The 15,008-nt window shown below is 41.9% G+C and overlaps 1 protein-coding gene and 1 long non-coding RNA gene across 2 annotated transcripts; both read left to right on the top strand.

Moving 5' to 3' along the window:
• Window positions 1-501: 501 nt before the first annotated feature.
• LOC117478767 (protein NLRC3-like) lies at window positions 502-8,745 on the top strand (the record flags this gene model as incomplete). The annotated part of the gene is made up of 7 exons (XM_034125670.1): window positions 502-629; window positions 995-1,096; window positions 4,062-4,276; window positions 4,516-6,304; window positions 7,100-7,273; window positions 8,022-8,192; window positions 8,601-8,745. Coding segments are annotated over exons 1-7 (2,724 nt in total), but the record flags the coding sequence as incomplete, so codon positions are not given.
• Window positions 8,746-9,711: 966 nt separating this feature from the next.
• LOC117478876 lies at window positions 9,712-11,159 on the top strand. The gene is made up of 4 exons (XR_004555511.1): window positions 9,712-9,774; window positions 9,940-9,967; window positions 10,067-10,219; window positions 11,062-11,159. It is a non-coding gene; the product is annotated as an uncharacterized LOC117478876 (long non-coding RNA).
• Window positions 11,160-15,008: the final 3,849 nt, after the last annotated feature.

Here is a 15,008-nt window from a genome sequence, read left to right as displayed (position 1 = left end):
TGCCAGACGCCATTTTACAGCTCGACAGGAGGAGAACAACAGGGTGAGTGTTAACACCAGGATCTGCTTTCTAACACATTCATTATTTACTCTGTTTTACTGGATGTCAGAAAATAACTTATTGGTTAACAATCTGCGTCCTAGAGTCCATTGAGACTTCTGCAAGTGTTGTAAACTTTTATTATTTCCTGTTTTCTGATTCGTCAGAGTTACATAACATGTGACAGCCCAGCGCAGTCAAAATGGAGAGCGGCCTGTCTAAAGTGTGTGTGTGTGTGTGTGTGTGTGTGTGTGTGTGTGTGTGTGTGTGTGTGTGTGTGTGTGTGTGTGTGTGTGTGTGTGTGTGTGTGTGTGTGTGTGTGTGTGTGTGTGTGTGTGTGTGTGTGTGTGTGTGTGTGTGTGTGTGTGTGTGTGTGTGTGTGTGTGTGTGTGTGTGTGTGTGTGTGTGTGTGTGTGTGTGTGTGTGTGTGTGTTACTGGTTTATCTCTCAGGCTGGAGAAGATGAGTGATTTGAAAGATGAGGAAGAGGATAAATCTTCAGTCTCCAGCGGTCTGTCTCTGAAGAGTGACCGGTCTATGCGTTTCCTTCCTCCAGACTTCAGTAATGAACCTGGACCCTCAGACACAAAGTAAGAGTTTCTACTGTAAACTGAGAGCATTCTGTTTGTTGGTATCTGATAATCTAAACTGTTTAATGAAACCCAGTAGAGAACATTAACAAAGTTGAATTGAACTCTTGCTTCTTGTCATCATCAGCAATAGTAAATGATCTACTAGTAAAATCATCCTCACACTCTACATGTTGGACTTTGTGTTAAATTAAGCAAATAAAATACAAATATGTTAAACGTTTCACACTCAAATGAATTTGAACAACAGAAACCCACAATCACGACTCAAAAGCTCTAAAGATCTTTAATAAGGTGAACAGTCATAGATCAAAAGCTGCTCTTTAAATAAACTAATGATGTTTAAACATGTGTTGTTTCCACAGACAGAGAGCAGGGTCTACGGTCTCCATGTGGTCTCTGAAGAGTGACCGGTCTAAAGACTGGCCTTTAGCCTTCAGTAATGAACCTGGACCCTCAGACACAAAGTAAGAGTCTCTCCTGTAAACTGACCTGAAGAGGATCTAGTTTTTATGTAATCTAATATATTAAACTGTTCTTTAATGATATCATGTGAGCAGTTTGTAAAGGGAAAACGCAGCAGAGTAAGCTAACATTATCTAAGGATATTTCAATATGCAATTATATTATCATTGTATCTGTGTATAAAATGGTTTTAAATAGCAAAAATGTTGATAAATTCTGATTTAAAGGGCCCATGTCATGCTTTTCCGGTTATTACCCGTCCCCTTGTGTCTTATGAAGGTTTTTATGCATGTAAACGGTGTGCAGAGTCAAACCCTCAAAGTACACCCTGTAGCGAGTAAAACTCTAACACAGAAAATACCTCCCCAAAACGCCTCGTTGGAGATACGTCATTGTCCATTTAATTCTTCCATTTCGTTCCGCGTACGGCATGATGTCAAGCCGTACCCGGAACGAAATGGACCAATCCGTGGAGCCGTTACGTTAAGCCCCCGCTGATTGGTTCAAATTGACCAATCCACGGACTCGCGATGCATCGATTGTAGCGTCTTTGCATCGGTAAAAAAACGATTCATTCATATAATATCCTCTCATCCTGTCAGCACTCCGCAGAGACGATCTTTGATCTTTGCTTCGCACTACGGAGGCCGAGAGTCTCAGTTATCAACACACATGGAAGTCGAGGAGAAAGAGAAACACAGCGCACCGAAAAATACCTACAAATCAAACGTTTGGCAACACTCGGATTTTTCAAGAAAGACGGTCAACTTGAAAAATCGCTCACAAATTGTAAACGATGCCGTGCCGCTTTAAAGTACACAAGTAGTACGAGGAACTTAGCGACGCACATAAAGAGGCGACATGGGGTCTGCGGCTGAAAAGAGAAACCTGAAAGTTAGACATATGAGTTAAATCACTCAGTGAGGTGTTATGTCAGAGAGAGTGGTGTTTAGTATACAGCAGACTGTGACTGCCAATAATAGTTTAAATGTCTTCCTTACAATTGTAAGCAGTTATGAAATACCTGTTTGTGAAAGGTTATTTTCTTTATTGTTCCTATAGAAACCACTGCTTTCTGCTCACTGGTGAGTTAGCCTATGGATGAGTGTTAAGCACATCAGGCTGGCAGTTGTATGGGCATTGCACTATGGTACAGTAGTTGTTATTTGCACATTGTTAATCATGGTCAATGCATCCTTACATTGTTTAACTGTGAGGTGTTATACAATTGTACTGTACCCTGGAGAGTGTTTTAAGGTAAAAAAAGATAAAAAAAGAAACAGCATGATGGGATGCGCAGTACTAGTAGAGAGAACCAAATATGTAAAGCACTTTTTTGTTAATTTATGATTTGCTGCATATAAGGAATAAAACAAAAATCCTCTGTCGTACCATATTGAAGTATCATTATTTTGCATCGTGTTGAATCGCATCGTATCGCCCCGAATCGCATAATGTTGAATCAAATCGTATCGAACTGTATCGCAACAGGGGTGAATCGTATCGTATCGCATCGTCTGGTGTTTCAAATGTATCGTTAATGTATTGTATCGTTGGCAACGTATCGAGATGCGCATCGCATCGGCCTCAGTGATGGAGATGCACATCCCTACTGCAGACCCATTCTCACAGCGTTTATCAACCTTTTTCTTACTCAATATCAAGCCACACTTATTGTTTTTACTTCGGCTGTGACTTTGTGTGTGCTCAGGATGAGTTTGGCTTTGTTTCGCTGTGTATCCTAAACAAGGAAACAACACCTCCACGGAGCTCAGCGCGATTCACAACGTCCCGACCAATCAGAGCACACTGTGCTCATAGGGAGGGTGGGGGCTGGAGCTATTGGAGCTACAACGAGCCGTTAAAGGCAGAGAGTGAAATTCAGTGAATACACGTAGTTTACAGAGATGCTGTATGAGAAACCAATGCGAGTTTGGAAAATTGCACAATATAAATCTATTCTAGTAGACCTCAACAATGGAATTATGATCAGTGGAAATGGCCATGACATGGGCCCTTTAAAAACTATATACAGTATATTGTCCAAAACATTATTTACCAAATTGGGCATGTCTATGATATGTCTTTTTAAGATGTTTATTAATAATAGTGATAACCTGGTGAGCTGGTTGTGTGTAGCATTAGCAGATAAAACAGAGTTTTGTGATATTACATGTAGAGTCAATACAAAGACCCAGATCAATGCCTGCAACACGAAGGAAGTGAAGTTGTTAAATTCATATCACCTGCGTATTCGTGCAGCGTGACACATCTCAACTTGAGTGTAAAGTTTGTGACGCTCTGTTACAAAAACCTGTCAGTGTTGAGATTGTGCTCCTGGGGTCTCTGACGGTCTGAGGGGAATCAGAGAGGAGAACAGAGCTCGACAGCAGCTCATATTCAATCAGGGTTATTCATGTTCCTGTATAAACCAGACTGTCTGTGGTGCTAACAATATACTCACTGCTGTACTTATGACTTCATGAAGTTACTCTGAGTGTTGATGGAGCAGCTAATGTTAGCCTAGCTTTAATCAAACCCATCTCTTCAGAAAAAAACATTTAAAAACATTGTTATGCTCATTGTGTTGGAGACAGACCTGACAAAGCATTAACTCAGGCTTTTTACACATCAGTATCATTCTGTTGTTATTTAGGCATCCTTTCCATATGTTTATTGCTATTCATTCACAGCAGATTCTATGAAAGTTGGGTTTATAGTGTACCAGGTTAATACAGCTGTGTGTGTAGATACAGGGAACATGTGCTCCTCTGGGGGATGAATCCAGACAGGATGCTCTCTGGTTTTATGATCATGTGAATTGTAAGCTATACCTGATCACAAGGGTATATATTATATAGATCTTCTTTTTAAATATCAAACTAGAATTTGCCCCCTTATTGTACCTTTGGTGAGAATCAGCTCCACTAATGTAAAGTGCTATAAAGGATGTGTTCCTCTCCACAGAGGGAAGAGGAAGAGTGGTGTTCCTGTGGAGGAGCAGCTGTCCAGCTGTGCTCTGTGTCAGGACGTCCTGAAGGATCCAGTCTCTACCAGCTGTGGACACTGGTTCTGCAGACAGTGCATCACCTCATACTGGGAGCAGCGCCCTCCATCAGGAGACCCCTGCTGTCCCCAGTGTGGAGAAAGATCCAGAACCAGAGCTGGCCTGCAGACAGCCAGTCAGACCAGCTCTGTACGAGGTAAGAGGCCGAACTCATGCAGCGTCTTATTCCTCTTCCTGGTTCATTTGTTTGTTTTATTAGGTATTCTGTTGAAGAACATAGACATTAAAATGTTTATAAAACATTTAAACTCAGTCTGTTTTTATTAGTTTGATTGTTATATTCTCAAAAGCATTTTCCTGATTCTCTCCTGTTCCCTTCTCTTCCAGCAGATAGTGGTCTGCAGGAGGTTTTAGATGAACATAGGCTCAGTCTGAGGAGGAGATGTGAACGTGTGACTGAAGGAACTGATCAAAGTGAAACCCTCCTCAACAGGATCTTCACTGAGCTCTACATCACACAAGGCAGGAGTGAAGAGGTTAATACCCAACATGAGGTGAGGCAGCTGGAGACAGCTTCCAAGAAAGAGACCCTCCATGACACTCCAATCAAGTGCCAGGACATCTTTAAAGCCTTACCTGACCAACAGACTCTCATCAGAGCGGTCCTGACCAACGGAGTCGCTGGAGTTGGAAAAACCTTCTCAGTGCAGAAGTTCACTCTGGACTGGGCCGAGGGTTTGGGAAACCAAGATGTCAGTCTGGTGATCCCGCTCTCCTTCAGGGAGCTGAACCTGATCAAAGGTGAGCAGTACAGTCTTCTCAGGCTGCTCCATGTTTTCCATCCAACCTTACAGAAGGTCACAGCAGAGCAGCTGGCTGTCTGCAAAGTGCTGCTCATCTTTGACGGCCTGGATGAAAGCAGACTTTCTCTGGACTTCAGAAAGAAGAAGGTTGTGTCTGATGTCTCAAAGAAGTCCTCAGTCAACGTGCTGCTGACAAACCTCATCAGGGGGAAGCTGCTTCCCTCGGCTCTCGTCTGGATAACTTCCAGACCTGCAGCGGCCAATCAGATCCCTCCTGAGTGTGTGGACAGGGTAACAGAAGTACGAGGCTTCACTGACGCCCAGAAGGAGGAGTACTTCAGGAGGAGATCGAGTGATGAAGACCTGTCCAGCAGAATCATCTCTCACATCAAGAGCTCCAGGAGCCTCCACATCATGTGTCTGATCCCAGTCTTCTGCTGGATCACTGCTGCAGTTCTGGACCACCTGTTGACTACAGACCAGAGAGGAGAGCTGCCCCAGACCCTCACTGACATGTACTCTCACTTCCTGCTGGTCCAGACCAAGAGGAAGAAGCAGAAGTATGAAGCGGGACATGAGACGAGTCCACAGCAGCTGACGGAGGCTGACAGGGAGGTTCTTCTGAAGCTGGGGAGGCTGGCGTTTGAACATCTGGAGAAAGGACACATCATGTTCTACCAAAAAGACCTGCAGCGCTGTGCTCTTGATATCACCGAGGCCTTGGTGCACTCAGGAGTTTGTACAGAGATCTTCAAAAGAGAGAGAGTGATCTTCAAGAAAACAGTCTACTGCTTTGTTCATCTGAGCATTCAGGAGTTTCTGGCTGCAGTCTACTTGTTCCACTGTTACACCAACAGGAACAAAAAGGTACTGAAGGACTTCCTGAAGAAGGACTGGCCCTATACGAACAGTAAAAACAGTGATCAGGATTACCCATCCCTGGATGTCTTCCTAAAGGGAGCCATGGAGAAATCCCTCAGAAGTAGAAATGGCCACCTGGACCTGTTTGTCCGCTTTCTCCACGGCCTCTCTCTGGAGTCCAACCAGAGACTGTTAGGAGGCCTGCTGGGTCGCACAGACAACAGACCAGAAACCATCCAGAGAGCCATCAGCAACCTGAAGGAGATGAGAAGTGATGAAATCTCTCCTGAGAGGAGCATCAACATCTTCCACTGTCTGACAGAGATGAAGGACCACTCAGTACATCAGGAGATCACAGAGTTCCTGAAGTCAGAGAACAGATCAGAGAAGAAACTCTCTGAGATCCACTGCTCTGCTCTGGCCTACATGCTGCAGATGTCAGAGGAGGTTCTGGAGGAGTTGGACCTGGACAAGTACAAAACATCACAGGAGGGGAAACAGAGACTGATTCCAGCTGTGAGGAACTGCAGGAAGGCTGAGTAAGTCCAGATGTGATTAATTTTATAAACTAATGTGGATCAGAAGTTTAATTGTTCAAATAAACACTATAACATTTCTGCTGTTTAAATACTGAGAGCAAAATAAACCAACACTGTTCATCTATTTATTTATAATAATAGTTAAACTGAAGCGTTTCTCTCTTCATATTGAGTGATGGAGGCGACATGTCAAACACATGAAGGACTTGAGAGGTTCCTCAGCATGTGATCACACCACACAGCAGGACTTACAGTTATCAGTTATTATTACTTTCTAGTAGTTTCTTTATCATTAAACACACACACGTTCTTATCACAATGTGTTAGAGTTTAAAATCAGATCTATATCATATCCCACCAATACCAGAGTTATGTCTTAATGCTCATATAGTGAGAACATCTGATGGTATTCAGTTTAAAATATTGAAACTTTATTGATTTGTTAATTGTGTTTGTGTTTACAATACATTTCCAGATGCTCAGAGAAACTAAAACATCCATCATTCACATCTAAATATTAATTAACATTTAAATATGTACAGTACATCTCTAATATTGTCAAGTGATTTATTTAATTTCTGTTTCTTTGGTAACAGTCAGTGACAGCAGGAGCACAGACATGTGATCAGATCACACTGACAACACATTACACTCTATTATCATATATTATTATATATAAAATGGACCAACAGCAAATCTCAATCAGAACATGTCAAATATGTTTTTCATCAAATGCTTGAGGTCATTATGTTTCCTCTTATTTTAACACATGTTGTAATATATGTGTTATTATAGACTTGCTCTCTGTGGACTCTCAGAGACTCACTGTGAAGTCGTGGCCTCAGCTCTGAAGTCTGACCCCTCCCATCTGAGAGATCTGAACCTGGGCGTCAACCCTCTGAAGGATTCAGGAGTGGAGCTGCTGAGTTCTGGACTAAAGAGTCCAAACTGCAGGCTGGAGACTCTCAGGTCAGTTCACTGACTGAACTTCATCTGTTTGTGTTTATCATTTTCTGAATTTGAAAAAAATACATTAAAGTTTTTTTTCCACTTTTGCTAAAGACTGAATATTGATCAGAATAACACAGAGAAGGTGAATGTGTGAGGGAGAGTGTTTGAGCTTCCACAGACTCACTATGTGCTCCATGAGTCAGTGGAGATGCTGTCAGTACTGATGAGCTGTGAGGGAGATGAAGGAGTTGTTAAACATCTGATCAAAGTTAAAGTTCCAGATTATCAATGGATTGTTTCTACATCATCTCTGAGATTAAAGGTCTCCGATCATGCAAAAGTCACTTTTTGATGTCTTTTCTACATCACCATGTAGAAATGTCCCCGGTGTGTCCCTATGTGTCCCCGGTGTGTCCCCGGTGTGTCCCTATGTGTCCCCGGTGTGTCCCTATGTGTCCCCGGCATTAGCTCCACCTCCTTTTTTTTTTTTTCAAGCTAAGGACCCGAACCTGCTCTTCTCTAACAGCTGGAACAGAGGGATGTGTGGGATTTCTAAAATGCATGATCTGTTTGGTATTTTGAGCAAAACACATCAGAGACATGTTTTTATATATTTGTGTATATCTGAGACCCATAATATATGCCTAAAAATAGCATGATAGGAGACCTTTAAAACCCTGTTTAACTCTGAACAGATTATTAAACCTGGAGTTATTTCAAACGGGAACTTTGTTTTCTAAAGTTACATCATGTTCTCTTTATTCAGTCTGAGGAGCTGCAGTTTGTCAGAGATCAGCTGTTCTGCTCTGGCCTCAGCTCTGAAGTCCAACATCCATCTGAGAGATCTGGACCTGGGTTGGAACGATCTGAAGGATTCAGGAGTGGAGCTGCTGAGAGATCTTCTGGAGAGTCCAGACTGCAGACTGGAGACTCTCAAGTCAGTTCACTGACTCTCTGTTACTGCTGGAGATCTCATGTTTCATTAGTTATTCAACCTGATTCTTCTACAGAATTAACTTACATCTATAAAGTTGTAAATGTTCTTTTATTCATACTTTCATTTGTAGGTACTAAAGTAAGAACTGCTGAGATAAATGTTGACTGTTCCTTAAAGGAACTGTAATAGATGTTAGTTGTGAAAAGTAAATCTATGTTTTTAATATTTAGTAAACGATAACGTCTGAATAAAGTTCATCTGAAGTAATATTAGTTTTACAGGATAAAGTTGACTTTCTGAAGAAGACATGTTTTTGTTCCCATTCATTTCAATGTTGAGTAACACATCTGATTATAAACTGATTTGTATCCTCATCATGTTCTCTTTATTCAGACTGCAGAGCTGCAGTTTGTCAAAGATCAGCTGTTCTGCTCTGATCTCAGCTCTGAAGTCCAACATCCATCTGAGAGAGCTGGACCTGAGTCTCAACAAGCTGCAGGATTCAGATGTGGAGCTGCTGAGAGATCTTCTGGAGAGTCCAGACTGCAGACTGGAGACTGTCTGGTCAGTAAGGGGTCTCTGCTGGTTCAGCAGTATTGTATGAACCACAGGGAGGTGTTTCTCTCACTGGGGAAACAGATCAGTGATGTTACCCACTGACTGCAGGCTCTTTCATTCTTCCATCAACTACAGAAGGCCAGCTGAACATGCAAAGCCACACTTTAGTAATCAACTCTCTAACAGACATATGGGGTTTTACGGAAGAGTGGGAAAGGTAGTCTGTTCTTATGGGATGTTTTTAGTTTCTAGACCAGGGGTGTCCAAACTGCGGCCCGGGGGCCAAATGCGGCCCTCAGCAAATTCTGAAAGTATAATTGAATATGGCCCACAAAGGAAACTTCTGCTTGTCTTATATTGTACTTCTTAAATATATATATGTACACATATATTACACAGTAGTATTCATGTGTTAATAATCCCACCTTTAAAATAAATTCAGTCAATTAAAGCTGAAAACATTTTCTAACAAATCTAACTTGATAAGAAAAAAGCCCAATAACTTATTTTTATAACAAGCGTGAAATAAACCCTTCATATTTCCTGTAATTATAATCAATCTGAAGCTCCTGTTTAAAGGAATGAGCTGCTGACAGAATACAGTAAACCCTCTGGAGAGCTGAGAGCTGTTTTGTTTCTTAAAGCATCCTCAAGTAACAAGCATCCTTTACCTTCATCTGATTGAGTTTCCTGACTTATAACTGAACTTATGAGGCAACATACCTCTAGAGAGCGGCCCAGACCTTTATATATTTTTCTGTATGTGGCCCTCTGTGAAAAACGTTTGGACCCCCCTGATCTAGACCAATGAGTAGTTACTTCCTGTCATGCAGCTGAGAGCTGTGGCAGGCAGTTGTAGTGTTTGCAGAGAAGATATGATGGGATGTAAAGCATGAGATCAGGACTCTGAAGCTGACTCAAAGAACAAACACTTATTTTAAACTGGATCTTAAACTGTTGGATTGTGTTCATCTCTACAGGATCAGACCAGGAGAGACGATCATAGCCACGATCCAGAAGACCTGTGAGTACTGAAACCATATCCTCCATTCATCAAGATAGTAAACTCTTTAATGGAGCGTGACCTCAGAGGAAAACAACACTCTTCTTTCTCTCTCTTCATCATTCTGGCTGTTTCTCTTTGTTTTATCATCATCATTATTCTCTCTCTCTCTCCTTCTCCTCTCAGGTGACAGGAAGTGAAGACACAGAGAAAGGTGAGAGGTCGTACCGTGTGAAGTTTATTTATTGAGGTTTCAACACGTTTTTCTGGTGTTCCAGACAAATCTGTAAGCTCAGGTTTTATTTGTTCTCAGTTTATTCATCACGGGGCGAGTTTGAGACGTACAGAGGAGCGTGGAGGCATTTTGGAAAATAAAGAAGAAGGCTGCAGCTGATGAGAGACTTCCTGTTGGCTCTCCTCAATATGAAATGAACAAAAACAATCAATTGTACTTAAAGCTTTTCTTGTTTTGGTCATGTCCTCGCCTACAAGGATACTGGACAAGCATTTTCAAACACCTTGCTGAGGCCTTGGACGTGGTATTGACACCATGTGCAGAAACTGTCATTTTCGGAGTACTACCTGGCCACAGAGTGATGAGGAGGAAAACTAAAGACAGTATAGCCTTTGCAACTATTTTAGCACGTAGAAGAAGACTCCTAGAATGGAAATCTTCGATACCACCTAAAGCATCTCTATGGCTTAAAAATCTTATGATGTACCTGAACTTAGAGAAGATCAAATATAACCTGAGGGGCTCCTCAAAACTATTTGATTCTGTCTAGGGCTCTATGATAGCCTACATAGCTGAACTTAAGACACTACATTAAGAAGAAAGGGGGGAACTACGAATGTTTGGTTTTTGTCTCCTTTTGTATTTGTATTTTTTATTTTTGTTGTTGTTGGTTTGTTTTGTTTATTTTGTTTTTTGCTTTGTCTCTGTCTTTATATACATGTATGTGTACGTGTATGTGTATATGTGTGTAGGTATGTACATATATATATATATGTGTATGTGCATATGTGGGTATACATATGTGAGTATATGGTACATGTATTATGGCTATTATTCTTTATTTCCGTATCTATTAATTAATGTTCTTTTAATATTATCTTTTACATTACTGTATTTTTTACCTATATATGTATCCATTTACTTAGTTATTTACTTTACTAGCTACTGTAGGACCGGGAGGGGAGGGGGGGAAAGGGGAAGAAAAAAATAAATATTGACTGTATAAATGTAAACTCACTGTGCCTGATTCAATAAAAACAAATTACAAAAAAAAATAAGCTTTTCTTAAGAAGAAAGATGTGTTGCACATACACCTGCTGCTACCTACCACCACCTCCCACCCATCCCGGCACCAAAGAGGAGACTCCATCGACCCCAGATACCCCAACTCACTTCAGGTTAGCTTGGAGCCCCGCCTTTACCTGCCCCAACACCTCACTTTGAACGATGAAGTCATCCGGATATCTGCATACTGAGAGTGGGACGCAGGAGCCGGTCAATGAGCTGCTGGAAGGGGGTCCACTGGACTGGAGGGGCGCTTGGATCTGGTGATGCCTTGCTCTCTCTGAAAGGGGAGGACACCTATCGGCCATAGTTTCTCCACCTGATGACTGAGTTCGGCATCGGGGGGTCCAGTTGGGGTGAAGAGACTCTGGGGGGCATCCGATGGCTCCTGAATAGGGGGGGCCCTTGGAGTGTCCAACCTAATGAGACAACTGTTGCGTCGCCGTGTTCTCCTGCGTCTTGGCCATGTGTCGCACTGGAACACACCGCAAAGACTTCAGCCGAGCACGTACGAACTGCGCATGCGTGAGTGGCAATAACTCTCCTTACCAGCAGGCGGCGGTAGTGTGTATTCGTCATTCAAAAGAGGCAACAACCGGAAGACAGAGAAGAAGAACACACTAAACAAACAACAAATAGCGTGTGCGTTCCATTTTCACTCTCGTCCATCGAAAACATGTTTCGTGCGGTACTGGAGCTATCAGCCATTGGAGTGTTGCTTGTGGAAGGCATTCTCAAGCAACCGTTTCGCTTCTCATGCACTGATTCGCTAGCTGAACAGCCAATCAGAGTGATTTCTTTATCCGACTGCCTGTGGCCGACGCACGGCCGAATCAACATGTTGAATCGGCCGTGCGTCGGCCATAAAAGGCCAAATAAGATGTGTCACGGCCGACGGTGCGGAACACACCAAATTGAGTTTGGGCGACAGGGCACGCTTCGTCGTCCGACTAACGAAAACGGCCGATTTCGGCCTGGTGTGTCAGGGCCTTTAACTGCACCAGATTGATGCATTTAACTCCAAATTTAAAAAGAAAATCTTACTGGGGGAGCATGCCCCCGGGCATCCCCAATTAAAATTACATGGATAGATTCCTAAATACATTTACAATTTTATTTAAATAGTAACCCATGCCCATATGTTTATTTGTGGGTAGTAGATTTGAACTATAGGGCTATCACTATGGGCAGCAACACTGTATATATTGACAAATAAATCCAGCAAAATGGCACAAAAAAAAACTGGAAGTGGCCTAGCTGGGTGTTTAATTTCCGGCCCGAGTTATTGTCTCGGTCCGGCCCTGGCTGTACCTGTTCGCTCTGCCATCGCGTGAAGGGTCTGCTAACAAGCGACCAACAGAAAGGTTAATGGTAATGTTACTGTTGCACGTCACTTCACCCTTCCGTCCCCCCAAGTATATTTCAGAATTGTGGGAAACTCTGGTCTCTCCTTTGCTTTAATGTGTGTGTGTAGCTGCAGCAGCTGTGTTTATATTGTTTATATATACCTATGTATACATGGCCACAATAAGTTCTGGGTTATTTATGTTTTGTGTAGCTTAATAATTTAATTGTTGCACCAACAGTCCATCAAGTAGCATCCATAGAAGATGAATAGTATATCATTGAGTAGCATATCCAACAACATTTATATGCACTGTATATTGTGGCCTAAATTAATTTTTTAAGTTACCTTTTAAAAAAGTAACGTTGTGATGTTTAGTCAGAGTTCATTTTAAAGGACCCTCTTTCACTTTTATCCAGTACATGTGTTGATAGTAGAAACTCAATAGGAAAATCACTTTTACCTTAGTAAATAATTACTATTTCTAGTACTCTTTCCATTCCTGTTTAATCGTATTATCATAGTGTATCCATACCCTTAGTGATTATTTTAATAAATTGTATTCATACTTTTTTATGGGTTTTAAATCACTTGTCAAATCACAGGCGACTGTGGCTTCGAGGGAGTGCGGTCGTCTTTCAACCAGAAGGTTGTGGGTTCGATCCCAGCCCATGCAGTCAACATGTCGATGTATCTTTGGGCAAGATACTGAACCCTGAGTTGCTCCCGATGGCATGGCCAATGGTGTGTGAATGTTAGGTCCTAGAGCAAGTGGTATGAATGGGTGTGAATGGGTGAATTACATGTAGTATGTAAAGCGCTTTGAGGGGTCGTAAAGACTGGATAGCGCGCTATATAAGTACAGTCCATTTGTCTAATATTTGTAATTGGTCAACTGTTGGGTTTATTTATTCTTAATGGTTTGTATCCACACAAATCAATTATGGCTCCCTTTTAGTTGGTAATATACCATTTATATATAGTGCCAGTGGCTACGTCAACCTGTGGTAGTCCTACTGTGTATTTTAATGATGCAGTACTGTCTGCAGCCTCTGGGTGTCACTGCAGGACTGTCTGTCTCTTCAGCTCCGCTCTGATTGGTTTGCATCTCCAGTGAAAACCCTGTGTGTCGCTCAGCTGCAGATACAGAGAATGGCACGGAAACATCTGAACAGGTTTCATCACTAATATTTCTGCACATATACCATGAATCTCTACCTGACTATGAATTGAAAGGGCTCACCTCATTTCCATAACAGATACCATTTTAATTAATTTGACAGAATAAGAAGTTTTGTTTTTGTGCCAGAGGAGTACATCCAGCTGGACAAACGACATGACTCTTTATGTATTTTTTAATCATACGTATTTGCTTTTGATCTGACCATCTCTTAATTGATATTCATTCAATCTGTACAAGCTGTGGCATATTTTAACGTGTGCTTATTTATATTATTACAAATAAACATAATAGATAAATAAGGAACAATCAAAGTTGAAGTTTAGGAAACAAATCTTTGTGTATTGTGTATTTTTTTGGCCACTTTGGGGCCAACGGAAACAAGTCGTGAACACAACATTGCTTTTGTGCTTTCCTACACAACTTTGCTTATTTACACTTCCAGCTGTTACTGAGCTTTATCACTCATTTTGAGTCTGAAAGTTAAACAGCTGAAACTCACTGTTAGAGCCAGTTGTTGTTCAGGGAAAATGTCTACCTATAGTCTCTGTAGAATTCCCATAGCAGCCTAGAAAGAGACACAGATATAGACTCATACATAATACAATATACGTTTGCTATGCTCTTTATTTAAATGTGTGTGGAAATCATATCATGTTATTTTAATAAACCACACAAGCCAGCCTCACAGGCCAGACAGGTCATCACAACCGTGAGTAAAACTCTAAAGTCTGCTTTAAAAGGCTCCATATGGGGCTTTCACACCAATGCGGTTCCAGGGCTGGTTCGGAGCTAGAGCCTGAAAAGCACCGTTTTTTCCTGTTCACACCGCAGCGGAGCCAGGCTAAGCTCCGGAATCTGGAGAAAAGTATACGCTTGGAGAAGTCGTTATTTAATTTCATCTGGCTTCGTATGATTAAAAGCAACACGATCATCGACCCAACGCAGTCCCCCATTGTTGTTGTTGTGGTGAGCGCCGTAACGCCGTTCAGCGAAAATCAGCGACGTAAACGGTGACGTCATGACGCAGCACCAGTCGGGCTCTGGGCGGTGTGAACAAGACGGGGCTGAAAAGAAAAACCGGTTCCGAACCAGAAAAGCTCTAGCACGGAGCTAGAACGGGAATCGCGTTGGTGTGAAAGCCCTACTGTAATAGTGGCTTATATGAAGGTAGCAGTGACACTCACTGTAAAGCTTCTGATTTTAGATGATATTCCAATCAATCAATCAATCAAAGTTTATTTATATAGCCCAATATCACACATTTTAAATTCGTTTTTGTGTGGTCTTACTTGATTTTGAGTGACGAACAAAAACATGGAAATCTCTCGTAAAATAGAAAAAGGTTTTTTTCGGAAAATGTCGTGGTCATAGCACCCCAATGCTCTAATGCCCCTTTCACACCGGCGCTTTTCCAGCTCCTGCTGGGA

This window comes from Trematomus bernacchii, unplaced genomic scaffold (assembly GCF_902827165.1).
Source record: "Trematomus bernacchii unplaced genomic scaffold, fTreBer1.1, whole genome shotgun sequence".
Taxonomy (NCBI): domain Eukaryota; kingdom Metazoa; phylum Chordata; class Actinopteri; order Perciformes; family Nototheniidae; genus Trematomus; species Trematomus bernacchii.
Note: the sequence above shows the minus strand (reverse complement) of the source record. Positions and strands in the feature narration are given on the sequence as shown.